The sequence below is a fragment of the Ixodes scapularis genome, unplaced genomic scaffold (genome assembly GCF_016920785.2).
Source record: "Ixodes scapularis isolate PalLabHiFi unplaced genomic scaffold, ASM1692078v2 PGA_scaffold3__209_contigs__length_174095766, whole genome shotgun sequence".
NCBI classification, from domain to species: Eukaryota; Metazoa; Arthropoda; class Arachnida; order Ixodida; family Ixodidae; genus Ixodes; species Ixodes scapularis.
This window is the reverse complement of record NW_024609868.1, coordinates 63,534,953-63,553,424: the sequence shown is the minus strand read 5'-3', so window position 1 is coordinate 63,553,424 and position 18,472 is coordinate 63,534,953. Positions and strand designations below refer to the sequence as shown.

At 47.4% G+C, this 18,472-nt stretch overlaps 1 protein-coding gene across 1 annotated transcript in view; it reads right to left on the bottom strand.

Annotated features, from left to right (window-relative positions):
• The window catches only part of LOC8040537, a 131,708-nt gene extending 114,164 nt beyond the window's left edge, over positions 1-17,544 (bottom strand). Inside the window, exon 1 of the mRNA XM_029994005.4 lies at positions 17,428-17,544. Coding sequence (XP_029849865.2) covers positions 17,428-17,544 — 117 coding nt within the window. The remainder of the gene's footprint in view (positions 1-17,427) is intronic.
• Positions 17,545-18,472: the final 928 nt, after the last annotated feature.

The following is an 18,472-nucleotide window of genomic DNA, read 5'->3' as shown; positions in this document are numbered from 1 at the left end:
CCAAAATTTAAAAATTACTCCGTGTCCTTGAAACTGTTTCTCTGTCACGTGGACAGCTTAAAGGCCTTTGAAATCTAATGACTTTCCCGCTAAATGCGATTACATCGCGTCACAACCATAATTGAGGACGCCATTCACGCCGGAGGGCATTCCCATGAACACCTTATAATTACGACTCATATCCCCGCAAGACGAATATGCTTCCTTCTTGGGTTACTAACCATGCATTCGACTTTTCTTTTTAAAACGTTGTTCTAACTCTTAATAAACGCATTCTACACACAATTTTACGACCAACCGAGCTCATGAAATACCTTCAGCACTCCAGATATTCATCGTTTTTATTTTGGGTGCACTGAACACAGCATCGGAGAAATAACGGTCGACTCTAAACAGATACTGTTTCTTACCGTATTTATTTTTAAGGACATGTGTTGTGGCATTGCCCTCAGATATTCTTCAAAATGGAGATGATGTATGAAGACTACGTATGAGATACAGTGGCGGAACCGGGTGAATGTTCTGCAGCATACTCAAAAGTTAAAGTAAACCCAATCAAGCAAAAAAAAAAAGACCAATTTAACAGCTGAGAGTTAGAAACGTTCTGTTTTTCGTGCGGAAATTTCAAGAACTGCCATTTCACCTAAGACGCAGGGCCACAGGCATTCATGTATGGGCCAAAAGGGCCACTCGCCTTTCGGCAGCGCCGTTAATCTTCTGAACCGCAATACAATGCAGGGGCGCTTGTTCTTTTGCTTTCTTTGTTTTCCCATTTTAATGCGAAAGAATTAACTGTTCCATGGAGCGAAGCCGGCGTTGTCTGTAACCGTCTGTAGCAGAAGAACGGCACCCACGAGCGGAATTCCCATTGGCCGCGTCGCGTCATATCCGATGCTTCGTCACAGAAGCCGGCCGGGCGCTCAAGGTCAAAGCCGGGATGGCGCCTCGGGAATGAAATACAAAGAAAAGCACAGCAACGCAGATGATTCGTAGCCGTGGAGCCGGCGGGTGCGCCACGCCTGCGCAGTGGTGGAGCGTGATGCCACCGCCAGAGAGCCGTGTGAAAAAGAAAGACGTGGTGCCCTGCTTGTAGGAATGCGCTGCATGTAGGAATGATTTCAAATTCCTACACGTAAGCAGTCTTAAGTGTGTATGCCGAATTTTTATATCGCCATCGCAAAGGAATTGCAATAGACACTTGTTTAAAGGTCCGCGCCATCGCCCGTCCGCCATTGCTTAATCACGCACACTGAGCTCGTATTGAATACGTATATGACGTCAGCGTTCGGTGAGGACTCGGATCCAATCACGCGCTTCGTGTCCAAGCTATGGTGATTGCCAATGTTGCTTGGTGGAGTTTTGAAAATGGTATATTGATATCGCATAAACCTCAGTTGAATATATCGTTTAACAAGAAGCATTTGGTTTACAGTTTTTATTTTGATGGTCCTTTTTATTAAGTTTACTCTAAATGCACATGAGACAGGAGTATATTGCTAATATTTACTAGTTTATTGCATACAGAAAACAAAGTAACGATTTTAAGTAAATAAAAACTAATAAAACTACTGGCAAAATTATGCGCCCGAATAGTAACAGAATGACTTCAACAGGACCACGAAAATTGTCTTTTTTTAATATAATCTCTTGTAGTGCTTGCCGTACGATTTCCAACAATATGAAAGGCTCAGTCAACGAGACAGTTTCACGCAGATGTATGGCATTCAGTTTCGCAAGGCCCATATTGCTCGTGGTGAGGAAATGAACCCTTGTCAATACTTTCTGTCTAAAAAATAAAGTGCTTCTGGTGGAAGTTGGCTTAGCAACACCAGATTAGCGGCTTCAGCGAATGGGCCTTTCGTGCTGTGGGAGACTGAACATGTTAAAACGCCGCTCCAATCCAACAATAACTGCGAACTCGGGTATAAGTATTCCGGTTCTTTGCGTCGATTCAGGTTTATGGATCGTTCGGGAACGCATAAAAGCAACGTCACGCTGACCATAATTTATGGCAGCAAGTAAAAGGCCGCGCCACCTCGCCAGCATTCCTCCTGAGCTTGAAACGAACCAGATTAAACGAGTCAAGGGAACCAGGCTGTGTTTTATGACTAGCGTGCAAAGAGTTGTACCACTCCCGGGACCAATAAAGCTGACTCGTTTCGATCGGTGCTGCGAACCTCCCGTTGAAATGGAAAGCGTATTCGTGTCCTGTTAACTGGGCCTGCGGCGTTGAAAGCTCGTGCTCATGCTCGTTGATGATAGGTCCACATTCTGTTTTGTGGGCACTGAAATGGCTTATAAGTTGGATGTAATGCCTCTGCCATGGGATGTGTTGTCGTCTCAGATGATAATGAAATCACTGAAATCTTGAAGTTTAAGTGACAGCTGACTCTGAGTCAACCTTTCTCCTTGTATACTGATTTTCAGCTCAATAAACGTTGGAAAAAAAAGGTTAGGCTTTTGTGTAATGAATTAAAATACCTGAATGTCTACTTAAGATCTATTTTACGTTTTGGTATTGTACATGTTTAAAACACCAAAAGCGCCAATTTCATTCTTGGGCAACAAAGGTTCGTAAGAACTACTGCGCGGATAGCACAAACACGTCATCCGAATTTTTTTCTTTTTTAGGTCGCAGCAACATATAATGGATTCGCAGACTAGGTGGGTCGGACGCGTTGCCGAGCCTTGTAGTAAAATACAAAAAAAAAAAAAAAAAATTTGCAGTTCACTTTTTAGAGCTTCGAAACTATGTGGGTGGCCGCTGAACTGCTAGCTTAACCACTACTGCACGACACACATCACAGACCTTCAGAACAGTTGTCGTATAGATATACTGGCCAAATCGGCGCAACCTCAACGAAGACGCCATGTCAGGGCGGAGACATGCACGGAACGAATTCGGCCCTCGTGGGGTCCCCCTTGCCAAGAGCAGGGCCATTCTTTTCGGGGCTCGCATGCAGAGAACAGTGCAGTCTTCGCAGCGGGTCCGATTTACTTTCGGCGTCGGCGGAGGCCAGCGTCGCCGCCGACGCGGAGCGGGGATCCACGGGGGCGTGAGGCCGTGACGACCGCTTCCGTCTTCAGGTTCAATGACGCGCCCGCGAGGCGTGACTTTGCAACGACGCCGCTTTCATTCGGCACTGCACGCCTTGATTGCGCCACGAGAGGCACGCCGCCGCCACCCGAGAGGCCAGTTACTGCCACGGCGAAGGGCAGGGGACTCCCTATGGGAGCTGCAGGAATCCGCACACGATGAATGCAACCCCCCAACCGAAAATGGAGATTTGCACGGTCCGAGTCGTGCAGCTTCGCTTTCCTGATGAGCCGGCGCCGGGAGAGAACCGGTGATTGCGTCGGGGTGTATGACATGCCCGTAGGTGCGCTATACTCTTCTGCTTTATTGTTGCGTTGTTGAAAAAAAAGGCGGAGCGTGAGATCCCTAAGCGCTCTGGTACGTGACACGCCGTGTGACTTATAGGTATACGCTCGTGTGTACCGCTGCTGCCGTGGGTCTTTGCTGGACGGAGCAGTCGAGTCGGTGAGGAGGCATAGATCGTTAGAAGGAGCTCTGACATGTGGAGAAGGGATAGAGGGAAAACTCGGTGAAATCGTAGCGTTCGGACGTTTAGAGGAACCATAAAGTCTTACGGGAAAGGGGGAAAGGGGGGGGGGCACACTGATTGCTCTTTGTTCTTGGGGCTCATGAGCTGGTTCGGTTTGGTGCCGGTTGCGCTGCCGGGGACAATCGGTCGAAATGCCGTTCTGACTATACTCGGCCGAGCTTGATCGTCCGATCGTCGAAAACAAACATTAAAATCCTGTTTCGAGCCGGAACTTTTTGTTGTTGCTGTTGCGCTCGGCGTGGCCATCCCTCAGAGCTCGCCCACTCCCCGGATCTGTCACGGTTGGCGTCCTTGGGTTTGAAAACGCGAGGCGACTGATGTAACCTGAGCGGGCAGATAAAAACGGTTCTGACGCACACTGCGCGCGAGCCTTAACGATGCCATAACGAACGACAGATGCGGACATGCACGCTTTGCGCAGGCTCCGAGGCTCCGTCTCGTATCCTGTTCGCATAGTCCACGTTCAGCGCGAGACCGCATGTTCGGGAATGAATAAAGAGGACAAGAAGCGCGGCATTCCAATGGAGCCGGGCTTTCGTAATCCGGGCGAATCCCCACTGGGAGGGAGGGAGGCATCTGATACGGGGATTTCTCGATCGTGACCCATACCGGTCGTCGATTTCCTTCTTTCTCTCTGCACCGTAGAAGCCAAAGTCAGACCCTGCAGTTGCCAATGTCGTCAGGCGATCCAAACGAGCGATAGGCGTGCTGTTGAAACCGGCACTTCAAGGCACGTAAAATTCATTTTTTCATTTTTTTTTTTTTTTTTTTGCGTTCCGATAGCGGCATTTGATACTCCGCCGGCGCCTTCGGGCGTGCGTCGTATCGGTATCGGGTTTGGAGCACTAACACGTTCTGCTAAAGCCTTTAATATATTACCCATCAATTCGTCTGGGCTGCCTGTTGAATAGTTTGGCCCGTTCTGCTTTCGAGTGGAAGTGAAGAACTAGGCACGTCTTATTTCTGTCAGCCATCAATCCAAGTAGGTAATCCAGGGGGTTTGAATAGATCGTTTAAGTGCTCCGATAAGGGTACCCGGCAAGGATACGATGTACGCGCAGAAGCATCGGCGAAGTATCGTGTATCGGCGACATCGAAAGGATATCATAAAACTCACGGCTAATCTGAATACCTCGTCACGTTAATGGAAATTTCTGGCGCCTCCCTGCGACGTATAAATAATTTTTTGGTTCCTCAGTATAAATGGGGGACATGAAGGAATATTACCTCTTTGCACGTTAACGTTAACCGACCGTTGCACTTAGTTATGCATGAAAAATCACTAGGAGCATCTCCAATTTGGGATAATAATAAAAGCACACAAATGTCGTAATTTATACAGAAGCACCATATGAAAGAAGGGGGGGGGGGGGGGGATTGGTGTTACACCGCATCTTGGAGCGCTTGAAGGGAAAGCTCGCACTGCAGGACCCAGTGATGCTGAACTCAATCCCCTCTTCTGCTCGTTTCGATCCAGATTACCTTCCCACCGGCGTGCGGTCGAGTAGCACTACTGCGTGATGCACGTTAAAGAGCCTAGGCTGCGGTACTGCGCTGCCGAAATTCCTCATCTGCAGCAGAGAAACCAGAGGCCCATTTGGGCAGACTAATTTCCCGCTGTCTAAACGTACACAAGACACAACTACCCTATGAGCGGAGGAACGGACGAAATTGGCCAGAACCACGCGTTCATTCAACAACAGGATCTCATCAGAACCCGATTACCCGGACAGGAAGACCTCGCTTAGTGCACGAGGCGAGTCTCGGCGAGTACACGCAATGGGATTGTCTCTAACCGTGCGAGCACGGTTCGTTCCCCGGGACCGGTCCGCTGCAGTGAGGCTTGCCGGCTACTGTCATTAATCCGACAAGGACACGTGGCCCGTGGGAGTGGCTGGCCCTCCCTCTCCCGGTCCGCTAACCTTGGCGGTTCCGGACGATTGTTTCTCGAGAGAGCCGCAAGCTACCGCGACCATTTTGGTGTCGTGCGTTCCGTTATACGACGAGCCTTGAACCGCCGTTTCTGAATTACGGACTTCGTTTGGCTCTTTTATGCGCAATCTCAGCGTTCATTCTTTTTTTTTTTTTTTGCTTTTTTCTTTTTGTTTTGTTTTTCTTGTAAGCCAGCCGAAGGTTTGTTCGTCTCGTTAATCAGTCATGAGTAATGTGGGAGAACTAACTTTCACCGTCGGTTCAGCTAACACCGTCGACAAGTTCTGTCAAGGTAGCGAGGGCGTGGAATGCAGCGGCGATAGCACGGCACACTGACGCTGTTGTGGTTCACCCGTTGCGGGCATATACTAGCGAGCGAGAAACTTTCCTGATATTAAAGACACAACCGCGCGTATGAAATGTTCTTTGACGTGAAGGTCCTTTTCGAAACGGCAACGCTTAGCATGTGAAGAAGGTCATGTGGCCTGCTTCACATGGTCTCTTCCCAGTGAACGACTGGGGCTTTGATTGTGGGCAAACCATCGGGCTGCGAGTGTACTGGTGTATCCTACAGTTTGGTCAATTGCACAATGAGTACATCGCGATCAAAAGGACCACGCGACGTATGCATGGTTGGAGACACGTGAAATGACGTTTGGTGTACTTGTGCATCTGTGAAGAAGATTTACCGGTATTTTTGGACCCCATTTTTATCAAATCTAATATTCACACAAAAAAGGCATTTGACAATGATATTTTGCGGAGTATAAATTATAGCAGATTTGACCTTCCCTGGAGTTGTACTTCGAAAACACAAAATATGAAGAAAAAAAATGGCGAATATACGAAGCCAAGTTTAACGCAAAATTGCGCTCCGCATGACTAATCTCCCGCAGCTATTCTACCTGCCATAAGAATTGCGCAAGTTGGATCGCTCGCATTGTTTTGCCGTTTGCGTGTACGACAGTGGAAACAACGAGGAAGAGAAAGAGGAGGGGGGGGGGGGGGGGGTCACACGAACCCGTTGTACTTATGCACTTCAGGTCACTGTGCCTCAGTGGGTCGGTAAGTGGGAGCGACACTCCAAGAGACCACAATCTATTTCGTGGCACGTGCTAGTTGAGGCATTATATACACTGCTGGCGCAATTAGTCCGAACACAACATGTCATTTCTTCTCGCATACGAGTAAACAACACTAAGCTTCACCAGGCACAGACCTATTTCATCGGTATTTATGGATTCAGTCTTTCAATAAAAACGAGGAAATACCGGCTATGAATTGTTCGTGGATGCCGCGTCGCGCTCTTTAAATATATGCCTAGATTTTTTTTCAATGTACGACGCTGTAATCGGGAAGAAGAAGAAAAGGTGATTTAGTATGTTAACTCTCGCTGCAGAAACCAGGAATCCTTCCTGGGGTTAATCTCTGCTCCAGCCTGTTCCGATCTATACTCGCTTTCACCTCAAACACCGCAGAAAAAAAGAAAAAAGTCCCGCTTTTTGCGGATAATTTTTAATTTAGCACTTTATGTAGAAAATGAAAATATACACCATTGCAGTGTTTCCAAACAAGCCCGCTTTGCCCACACCAGGTGTGGGCACTGCGGGTGCTCAGAAACTAAATTCGGAAGGAGTGAAGTGTTTACGCATGCGCAGTACCGACAGCAGCGCCACCGCAGTGGAATGACGTCAGAGAGTTGAGGTGGTGTATATATATATATATAGACACTTTGCAGCAGCTGTGCATGGGCGCCGCCATAACCGACCTTCAGTTTATGTTTCCCCTTATTCTGTTTACATCACTTCATTATTACCGCAGCAGGACAGGTTATTGCCATTTTAGATTCTGTTGCCTCCTGCTCCTCAGCCACAGGCTTATGTGGAGGCTCGTCAACGCCCCCCCCCCCCCCTCCCCCACGTGGCTCAGTATCTCGGTAAGACAAGAGAAAATCAGCAATGGCGGCTGTAATCTTGCGCGTGTGTAAACTTCTATAAGTGTAAAGTGTCTATATGTCAACTTATCAATACGTACGCTTTTCAAACTACAAAAGCATCGCTTCTTTCACCAACAACTATATCTTGTAAAAACTACTTCGCGCGGCATAAATATAAAAACAAATTTGCAAAGAACATTTTTTTTTTTTGAAAACGGGTTTAATGTCTCTCACACTAGCGTGCGTTGGCTTTACCACTACTGCATGGTGCACGTTAAAGACCCCAGTTAGCCGTCGAGCTATGCAGGCCAGCGATTTTACCTACAGCGTAAACCAATGTCGGCATACGTTCAAAGCTGACCGACCTCTCGCTCTCTACAACGCCCGATTTGCTTTACTCTTGAAAAGAACAGAAGCATGCATTGAAAGCTACTTAAGTATCGTAAATACAGATAATTATTCAGCATTCACTATACGTTTCACGCGATGGTCGTCCTAGAAGTGAAGTTACCAACCGAGGCAAACGCAAAATTACTTCAGTTACTAACTCCTTTTCCTGTAATGGGTGCTCCACACAGCAGCCACGGGCCACTGACACGCGCGTTGGTCGTGTCGTGTGCCAACGTCAGCGACAACGTAGCAACAGGTTCTCGACGAGCCACGGCGCGACGACATTGCCGTCGTTAGCTCAGTATACGCATCGCATTCTCGTCGCTGGAATTTGCCGCTTTCGGCGTCAGCCGTGTACTGCCCCTCCGGCGTCGGCTTTCCTCATCTCCACGCTTCTGTTCTTTTGTCTCTCGCACGGTACGCCTTTAGGGTTCGTGCACGACGGTAGTGCACATACACGCCGTGCCTGCCGGCGAACGGAGCATAGCAGTCGCTCTGCTCCACGTTGTCGGAGTCCTGCCGCGATGGTAGACCACTCTGAACGTGCGCGGGGTCATCGCTCTTTTGCCACTTCTTTTCCGCTGCCGGTTTATGCGCGGGCCGAGATTGATGCACGGGCACGCTGAAGCCCTGCTGCCTCAAGAGTCGACGACAGCCGCACGATTTCGCCGACAGCCGGCGACTGATGCTGTCTTTGCTGCTGCAGCTGCTGCTGTGGACGTTGAGGTGGTCTCTTCCTCGTCGTTGCACGCGTGGTTAGCCGGTTGTGCTTGACTGGTTTCTTACGTCCGGGTTTGGAAAAAAAAATCTAGTGGACGTTTCGTGATGACGGAGGCTTGCCTTTTTGCTGATCTAGCTGCGTGGTTCGCGGAGTTGACGGTGACTGGAAAATCCTTTGTAATTCCAACGTGTTTTTTTTACGTGTTTTGCGTTTGTGAGAAGGTTCAGGACAGAAGGGTTTTATTTTTATCTGAAAATTGTTAATATTATGCGAGGTCGGAAGCGTTCTGTTTATTAAAGACCCGAAGCATAAGTTAGGAAATGTTTGCATAGTTCTTCTCTTTATCTGAATATCAGAAAGACCGCCGCTATGACGACAGTCACGTGATTGTTATAAAACGTTCTCCTGCAAGAAAACGCGAGTGCCCATATATTCATAAAACGTGCGAGATCAACTGAGAGCTTCTGGTCGGTGTCCTATCTACTGTTTGTACGTGTGGCTTGTACTTCCTTCACCTTCCGAAGCAACGAACAGTGCTGCAAGCACAATTCTCAATATTAAAGCTCAGAATTGCGTTTGAACTCTCGCCTGTCACAGTCGCGCTTGAACTAACGTTTTTATAGCCTGCTTATTACGACTGTGTCATATCAACTCTCACCCAGTTTTGGTGACCGAGTCTGTTAGCGCACCGCAGTTCGGAGCACGTGGACTGAAAACTCGCTCTGCAGAACCTCGTGATCCTTTTTCCGAATCCCCACCCCTGTCCGTTTTGATCTGGATGAACATCCACGTGCGGTCGTGTGCGACTACCGTGTGAAGTTCGTTAAATACTCCAGGCTCGCAGAGGTATTGCACTGGCTAAATTTCTCGCATACAGCGTGTAACAGTGTCGCCATACTCTGGCTGACCAAGGTCACGCAGACTAAACATCTAACGCTTAATTTATGTATTGCAAAATTATCCTTGCTGTTGATGTTTCATTGGTTTACAACACTGTGGAGACGCATACTTGTATCAGCACCTCTGAGAAGATTCCATCGGGAAATATCCATCGTAATTTACAATGTAAAAAAAGTCCACCTCGTTTTTTTTTTTTTTTTTAATGTTTATGTAGTTTTGTTATTTTGTCAAGGACGTCAAAGCGATGCCTTTTTTTGTTTCTCTGGTTAATTTTCTTGGTCGGGAGACGAATATCTTTTTCTGTTTCTTGAGTAAAGGCTGAACCGCTCGCAAGCGATTTAGCGAGCGACGAGACGAGCGACGGCGACAAGCAGCGAGAGTCAGCGACGAGCGATGGAGTTGTCTCACCGTCGCTCGTCGCGTCGCTCGTTTTTGGGATATTAGAAAACGTCGCTCGTCCTCTTGGTCGCTTGTTCCCGTCGCTTTCATGCGATTTGCCTCGTCACGCGACTGACCGAGCGACAGCGGGTTCTTGTCGCTGTCGCGTGTATCGTCGCTTGCCAAGTCGCTTACAAGTGGTTTATACTTAAAGAGACGGATGTCTGACCATTTAGAGAATATTTATAGTATTAGAAAAATAGAATTGCTTTTTTTTAATTAATTGAACTAGAAAGTAGCTGTGTTCAACAAAAAAAAAAATAAACTATTATCATTCATAGTTTACTCCAATTAGATATATCCTAATACTCGTATGTGCAGTCAGCTACAAGATAGAGTTCTGTTTCATTAAGGATATTGATGGTGTTCTGATATAGTGTAACAGTTGATGGTGGAAATTGAGGTTCTATAAACCGTGTTTGAATATTGTTTGTACACGACGCCCTATATCAATTCAATATCAAATTTGGAAGTGATGTTTACTCGTGCATGCTCTAATTTGTTACTTTGCATTGTATTCTTCTGAAAGCGTAGTCACGAGCCATTGGCTGTAGATTCTGATCACTGTAAGCATTGTTATTCGTATTGTTTTCCTAACACTAAAAAATAAAGTGCCACAACGCAGCTCTTTAAGTCAATCATTGAAGCACATGAAGACATTATGTTTCCACCTATCATCTGGATTTTATGAGATCATAGCTGATACAATTAGTCCACTTTTAACGTGCAACGTGTTCCTGAGCGAGACATTGATCGAGGGCACGGCCGTGCTCAATTCAAGGATAACACGCAGCGGGCGTTGCCTCCGCTCGCCTGCCTTGAACACCGCAGGCTGTCTACGTGTGGGGAGAAATAGCACGCATTTCGCGCTAAACCCGCTGAAGAGATGAACCGGTTTGATCATTTTCGCGGAAATCTTGATATTTTTGTAACTGCGAGCTGATGCGAATTTGGGCTCACTGCAAATGACAGAGTCGGGGTGTTCGTATAAGCGTACACTTACGAACCGGAACGTCAATTTCGAATTCCTTCCCGATTAAAAGAGACGAGTTCAGCCAGCAGCTCAAATCGGACTAGGACTGTCCGGTCTAAATCCGGAGCATGATTCAGGATTCGATCCACAATTGCCTTTCAAGTGCTCTGGCGTCTTGGATACGAAACCGAGACTGATGCTTGAGTGGCCTGCCCGGGTTCGGAGAACAGTCATAAATTTACGCGATGCCCACGGGGCATTGCTGTAAAAACAACAACAAGAACAGAGAACACCACCTTGATCTTGACATTTGGCACTTTCATTGGCACATGTTGTGCGTGGGAATAGATGGGCCTTTTGACTCGACGCCCGCTTTGCTAAGTGCAAGTTTTACTGTCAATATTCGTGCTGAGAGTGCACATACATGGTGACCGGATGAGTTCGTTCCACCTTGATTGACTGTTGAAGCTTATTCAGCGTTTAGATCTTGTTTTTCACTGAGGTGACAGCGATGCCGTCGTCTAGCACCTTATTTTGAATTACGCCACACCATCAGTTTGAGGTCTACGTCCTCATTAAGCCGATTGTTTCGTTATTGACACGCTCGCCTATAAAGTGCTAAACATCGAGTGACTGCACATCAACGCATGGCCACTCTAGTGAGAAAATGAGAGTGACGCAAATTATTTATTTATTGCGCATTGGAAATCTTTCCTCTGTTGCGTGCTGCTCACGTCAAGGTATACGCTTCGGGCTCGCTTCCTTTCCGCGACAACTGTACTATCGTGGAAGAGGGGCTCAGGTTATTTGATGCCTGATTTCCGCAGGAGGAGACGTTGCTGGGAATAGCGGAAACGCTGAACCCGATGACAAGGAAGGAAATAAAATCAGAAAATGAAAACTGACTCACGGAAACGGAAAGAACGTGAGATGATGCTTCGTTGGAATCGATAGCTTTTATTTTTTATGAATGCTTTTTTTTTTCTTTTTTCTTAAAGCCGGATATCGCATCGCATATCCGGTAGAGATTGCTGTATATATGACACGCACCCGAGGGAAGGGTTCCCGCCTATGATAACACTTTTTTTTTTTTTTTATCGTATCATTTTGATGGTATTTTGCGGCCGGCCCTAACAATGTGGAAAATGATCCTTATTTACAAATTTAATATCGGGGAAGTTTAACTACTCGTTTTTTTGCACCCCGATAACAATGCCCTTTACTGCGTAGGCGGCATTGTACGTGCGCGGCATCGTGCTTCCGGAAAACGATACTCGAGACTGTTTAGATATGTGTTAAAACTTTTGTTGATTATCATGTTCTATCGTTCTGGAAAGTTGCCGATGCCACCACTGGAAAACTTTGCCTGCTAGACGTAGTTCGGTGGGAAAGTTCGATATTAATCGTTCTAAAAACTCTATTATATCGTTTTCAGGAAGCGTTATCGGTATGCGAGAACGATCTACCTAAACAACCTACCCTCATATCACGTGAAACGAGGCATTTCATTTCGCTACTAAAAATTTCAAAATGTTTTTTTTTCTCGTTGTTTAGCTTAGATTTTTGGGTTGAGTTGTTGGCTTTTTGTACAGTTCTTTGTTATACGAAGCAAAAGTCGAGGTCTGAAACTGCAGGCCATAAAAAAATGGTATTTTTGATAAAGAGACAGGGCATGGGTTATATAGTTTCTGGACTTCACAATTTTACCGAGCTTCTGAAAGTTTGTGAAAATCCCTGAATGTTTCAATTTTTTGCAGGCTAGTTCAGCTGAGGCTACGAGCTCAAGTGCCTTTGTTTGAAAGTTTTTCTGCAGGTGCACGAGCGCGAGAGAATTGACCAGAGCTGCGAGTTTGCAGCCTCCTTGTGACATTAAAGTGAGACCGCGAGTGCCTACTCTTCTTTGACATGTTCAGCTGTCTTCGAGTTCATTTTGTTTGATGATAACAATTTATAACTATACTTTACAAAATAGTTTACCTACCACGACAATAACTAATTCGTTGATGTATGCAGTGAGAGTGCGCCACACGTAGCAAGCGAACTACTTTTGGCCACGGACGAGGGATAAACCTTCCGGGTGTTACGCATTCTCATAACAATCATTAAGGTGTGTAAAAAGATGCGACCTATGAAGTTTTTCCCTTTGTTTCGTTATTGGGGTGGTGGTTATAAAGTGCCGACACAGGAGACATTTTTGTTTCTTTTCAATTCATATTAATTTTGACGTCCTAAACGTCCGCTTTTAGTTTCCTATGCCCACTTTGATTTCTGCTAACAGAATAATAGTAAAAATTATGGGAAGGTATCTGTATATTATTACTTACCTGTATTTGAATGGACGTTGAGATTTTCTTTGGGAACCCTTATTCAAACAACAGATTTATATGCCGAAGAAATAAATTATTGTGGCATTTTTATCGAGCTTCCGGGCGTTTTCTTTATAGAACTTTCAAACTACGGTTTACATAGTCGCTTACCCGATGTGGTTCAGTCTACTTCATGTATACATTTTATTTTGCTCGTGAAAACAATATAATGTTGAAAAAAGCAGCTGGCCTTCGGGTATAGGTGTCCTGATATCAAGAAAATATATGCAAAAGAACGACGCCCGGTTTTCCATCTTGTGTCTACTCAGTTATGCGTGTCTCGGGTAATAAGAAGGTTTTAAATGCACGTAAGACGGCTTACTTATAGGCCCTCAATCTCGCTGCATACTTCGAATCGTTTGCGTACATTGCGCGGGTTTTTTTGCCAACGTCAAAACGCGCTAATTGGATTTTTTGTTTTAACGACGTCCTCCGCTCCAATCTTCCCGTCTCCGCGAGTTCTAGAATTTCGATCATCCCTTCCCCCGGCATTGAGAATTCCGACGACTCAGCGCCGTTCCAGTCGAAGCCTGTGAACCAGCTGAACCAGTTTTCTTGCCCGTCGCCGTTTTTGCGTACAAAACCTCCTCTCTCCTGTCTACTCCCCGCCCGAATGAAATGCGCTTCGTCAACGTCATAGCTGAAGGCACCGTAAAACTCGTATATATAAGATTCTTGTCCAGTTAACGTCTGCAGCGATGCCCGAAACGTGGAGCATTGGTTTTGTTTCCTGTATTTTGAGCCGTAATCTTAGCAGTACAACAACAACGCTGCAAACAATGCGTTGCGCCATCTTAGACGTTACGTTTCAGAAACCCCGAGATTGGTGAGATGAAAGAAAAGAAAAAAGACATCGCGATAAAACTAGTCTCGAAGTCCTTGGGATGTCATTTTAGTACCGAACTAGCGCGCCTGTTCACTTACGTTACTTTATAAAGTTAGTTGTCGCAACGAAAACTTCCTTCCTGATGCTAAGAAGTTTATTTTTGGCCAGATAAACAACCAGTGGCAGCTGGGAAGAGTATTTACGCCTAAGCTAGTATTGTGCCGCGCGGTCTCCTGCATAGTTAGCACTCAGTGCAACCGAATTTAAATGGTGTCTTGTAGCTGCTTGACGAAAGGAGTTCATCTGCCAGTGTGAATGCGCCGTATGAAAAGTATAGTAGGTATACTCCTACCGCTCTCTACCATTACTATCTGTGTCCCCTTCACAGGTGATGTTGCTATCCATCTCATTGGCTCCCTATAGATCACATATCGGCACCGGGCAGCCTCTCAGATCCTAGAATCTCCGACGACATAATTAATAAAAAAAAAATAAAAAAAGATCACGAGGCATCCCCCCCTTCCCCCCCCCCCCCCCCAAACACACACACATATTTCCGTCTTACAAAAAAACAAATGTATTTTTTGTGTTTTAGCCTTATCCAGTTATCTTTGAGGAAGCGTTTCTTGGCGGGGAAACGCCAATCCAGAAACTCATCCTTGCAGCGCTAATCAACTAACGCTAATCGATTTTTCGAGCGAATTTCGCCAGTTGGGCCTTCATTAAATTGACAAACCTTAGCCCGTGGGGCTTCTATACTTCTAGAGTATTTTATTAGTATAGGTAGATTTATATATTTTTTTTTTGTTGTTGTTCCATCCCAGACTCGTTGCTATCGGTTATAGTTTATTTGTAACAAAGTCATTAATCTTTTGAAGTATCCCGACGAACGTATACTTAATTTCACATTTTGAGGTGTAGTAAAACTATTGCGTATAGCCCGTAGACTTCGCCTTTCCGTTCGCGTCATGTACTTGTGCATGCGTGTGTGTTTTGATAGCATGTGTGTTTAAACCGACGTCTGGCAAAGCAAAATGGCTGCTTCACGAGAAAAAAAACACAAAAAAAACAAGTTTCATGCATAAAAAAAACGAAGGAAATATTAACAAGCACATGCCTGGCGCGGGATATTATGCTGGAGACTAATCTGTCTAAAAACTAATATTGCTTCCGTCAGAAAAGACAATCCCGCTTTGGTAATTTGTCAGCGCCGAAGGCGACTTTTTTCTTGGTGTTTCCATATGTTTGCTGTAGATCCACGTAGCAAATATGCCTGACATTGAATGGCCTAGTATCCAGGATCATGAAACATTTTGGTAGCTTAATGAAGCTGTATTGAACAATTTGCGGTACAAAATTTCTGCCATCACAATGCGTAATTTTAATTGACATTATTTTTTTAACCTTTTTCTTAAATTATGTCACATAATCATGTTTCCATTGCGGTACTCGCAACTCCAACACTATAAAGGCCAGGCTCAGCCATTCGTGTTTTGTGTATACGATCGACCACGTTACGATCGCTTATGAGTGACTTACTGCCTACGACGAGATGCGACTACTACAGGTTGCTATGACAACCGACGTCTGTGCAACGTATCGCAGTGCAATGCAACGTGTCGTAACGTTGTCGGTCGTAATCAAACAAAAATGTGTGAACCAGCCTTTAGACGCGGTTGCGTTGGAATGCCTTGGGTTGCGATACGACTGCGCCTTGCCGTAAAATCTGTACATTGTAGGCTGTGCGCCAAGCTACTTCTTGTACCGCTTGGCGTACTTCATGCGAAGCACGGATGTCTCGGTAACTCGCTGTCGTGTCATGACGAAATTCCACTCACCCGAAATCAAACACAGCGGTGTGCTGTTAATTGAACTGGGAATAGACCTCGCTAACCAAGAGACATGCCACCAGACGGATGAAAGGATACCAATTCGAATTTACGCGATTTTGTTAAACTTTTGAACGATGATTCCAAGGCAGCATATAAAGGACACACCGACATCATAAAAAATATATATATCTGAAGTGTTATGTCCAGCGTTCTGGGAGCGCATTCGTTTCCGTGCGGGAGATCTCGCGCTAACGAAGCATTTTGCGAAGCGTCCGTGTACCTTTAGCACACGCAACTTTCAAGAAAGAGCATAGGTTATAACAGAGTCCCCATCAATTAAGTGCACCCCTGTCTTACTGGCATTTCAAATTGAATTTATGTCAATGACCTTCGAAGAATCGACAAAAACCAGGGCATGCCGAGCGGCTGATTCGCGCCGCTCGCACGAAAGCCTTCGATATAAATGTGATGTTTGATTCCCGCGAGAAAGGTGCATTAAACAAAAAATTGAACGAGCCGTGCAGTGTGTCGCCATTGTCGTTCTCCGACACCTGCGGATTGCGCAAGGAGGCCGCATTTCGCGAACGATGCGTTTCGAACGTCCTCCTCTGGGGCTGCGGTGGAAGCGGTTTGGCGCAACACTTCGACCGAGCAGCCCCGCGCTACAGGAAACGGCCAGTGCGGCTGGCCGGCTTAGCGGATCAAGGTTGTCGCTTCGTCTTCGCTGGCTGCGTGGCTGTTCACGCACGGACCTCCGCCGCTGCACGAGAACGAAAAGGCACGGAGGAGCGAGCTGCGTCCCGCCGCGTCTTTCTCTCCTCCTCCATTGTTGACTTTGTATGGCAAACAAGCGAAGCGACTTCCGGTGAATTCGTTTGTGTGCTCGAGCGGCCTTCATTCAAAAGGTGATCCGACCTTGTCGCTTCGTATAGAGACAGACGCTTTCGCAAGAGGACCGGGCCGTGGGCCTTTCGACCATGCGCGCCGAACCAGGTAGACATGATATAAAGAGTAAATACGCGTATTGTCCCATGCCGGAGGGCATGGGCTCGGATGTCGATGCGCGCTCCTGGAGATGTGGTGCGTGCGTACGTTGGACGCGTGGAAGTGGTGCATAACATGTGTGTGTGTGTGTGATGATAGCGGTTAATATGATGGCGTTTTTGAATAGCCTTACTTAATCACAATCGTCGCAATGAGGTTACGTACGGGCAAAGTGTTTGGCGACACTCTGCCATTGTCGTGGCACTAAACTGGTCTATGAGAATCCCCGATATATATTTCTTGTACAGTCTAGTTAGAAGTATATACAGACAAGGCATCCAAACACTGTGAAGCTGGACAGTCAGCCGGCGAACACGAGCCTATTGGGTCAACTGGTCAGGCATTTCTCGGCAATTTCGGCCTGTGCCACGCCATTTGGTCCAGGGAAGCTGGTTCGACCCGACGCATTCAGAGAGGCACAATCGCACGAGAAGAGTACGTACCTTTTCGGCGGCCTCCGCGGCTGTCCTGCACAGGACCAGGACCGCGAGGGCTAAGCCTAACGAAAGCGGCTCGAGCCGCCCCGGGCCGCCGGCGCTGTAGCGCTTGGCCGCCGCCATCGGGCCGCGACTAGAAGACCCTCTCTGCTCCGCCGCAAGCCACAAAGCACAACAGGTCGCGTCGAACGCTGCTCAACTACACAGAGCCGCTCGTCATGGCGGAGGATGCCCCCGGTCGGCGAAGACAGTCGCGGCCACGCACTCGGACACCACTCGAACGTCGGCAAGGGTCACGCTCTCCGGAGGGTTGTAATCCGCAGTGTGCACCACAAGGAGGTGAGGCCGGCGTCGACTAGTCCACGGGCAGGGGATCGCTTCGACTGAAAGCCGGCTTCGGGACGTCGCAGCGGAGCTCGAGGAGGGGAAGGCAGGTGCCCAGCAGGCGAGGAGGGTCGCCGCCTCTTTCTTCTCCTCGGCAGGTAGGGTTCTTTCTCGGCAGGTACGGCGAGCGAGGGGGACGGTGGGGGGCCCGTGGGGAGGGCAGGTCCCGAGGCCTCCTTGTCTCGCGCTCCCCCTCCGCCGCCGCCGGCTCACCTGCAAGAGAGCTGCCGCTGGTGGCTCTGTAATTGGTGGTCCGTGAACTGGTTCGGCGGCTTTTGGTTTTTGTTTGCACTTGGGGGTCTTGGCGGCCTGGTACGCTACGTACACGGGGCTCCTCGCTCGCTCGCTGGTTCCGGTGCCTCCTTTGCGGGCTGCCCCCTCCGCCTGTTGCCGCCACTCTCTCCTCCTGCGGGATGACGTGGGGGGACTCGCGATGAGGGGGGGACTTGAGCACAGGCCGGGGAGGGCGGGAGGGGATTCCTGGAATGTTTTTTCTGTGCGCTTTCAGGAGGAGTCCGTCGCAATCGCCTCTGGACCACGCAACGGGAGGAGGGCAGCCAGGGAGCATTTTTTCTTTTTGTTTTATTTTCGGTGATGAGGATCCCGTTTTTGAAGTGTAGGCACATGTCAAGGAGGGTGGACTACTGTGTGCGTGTGCCGCGTGCAG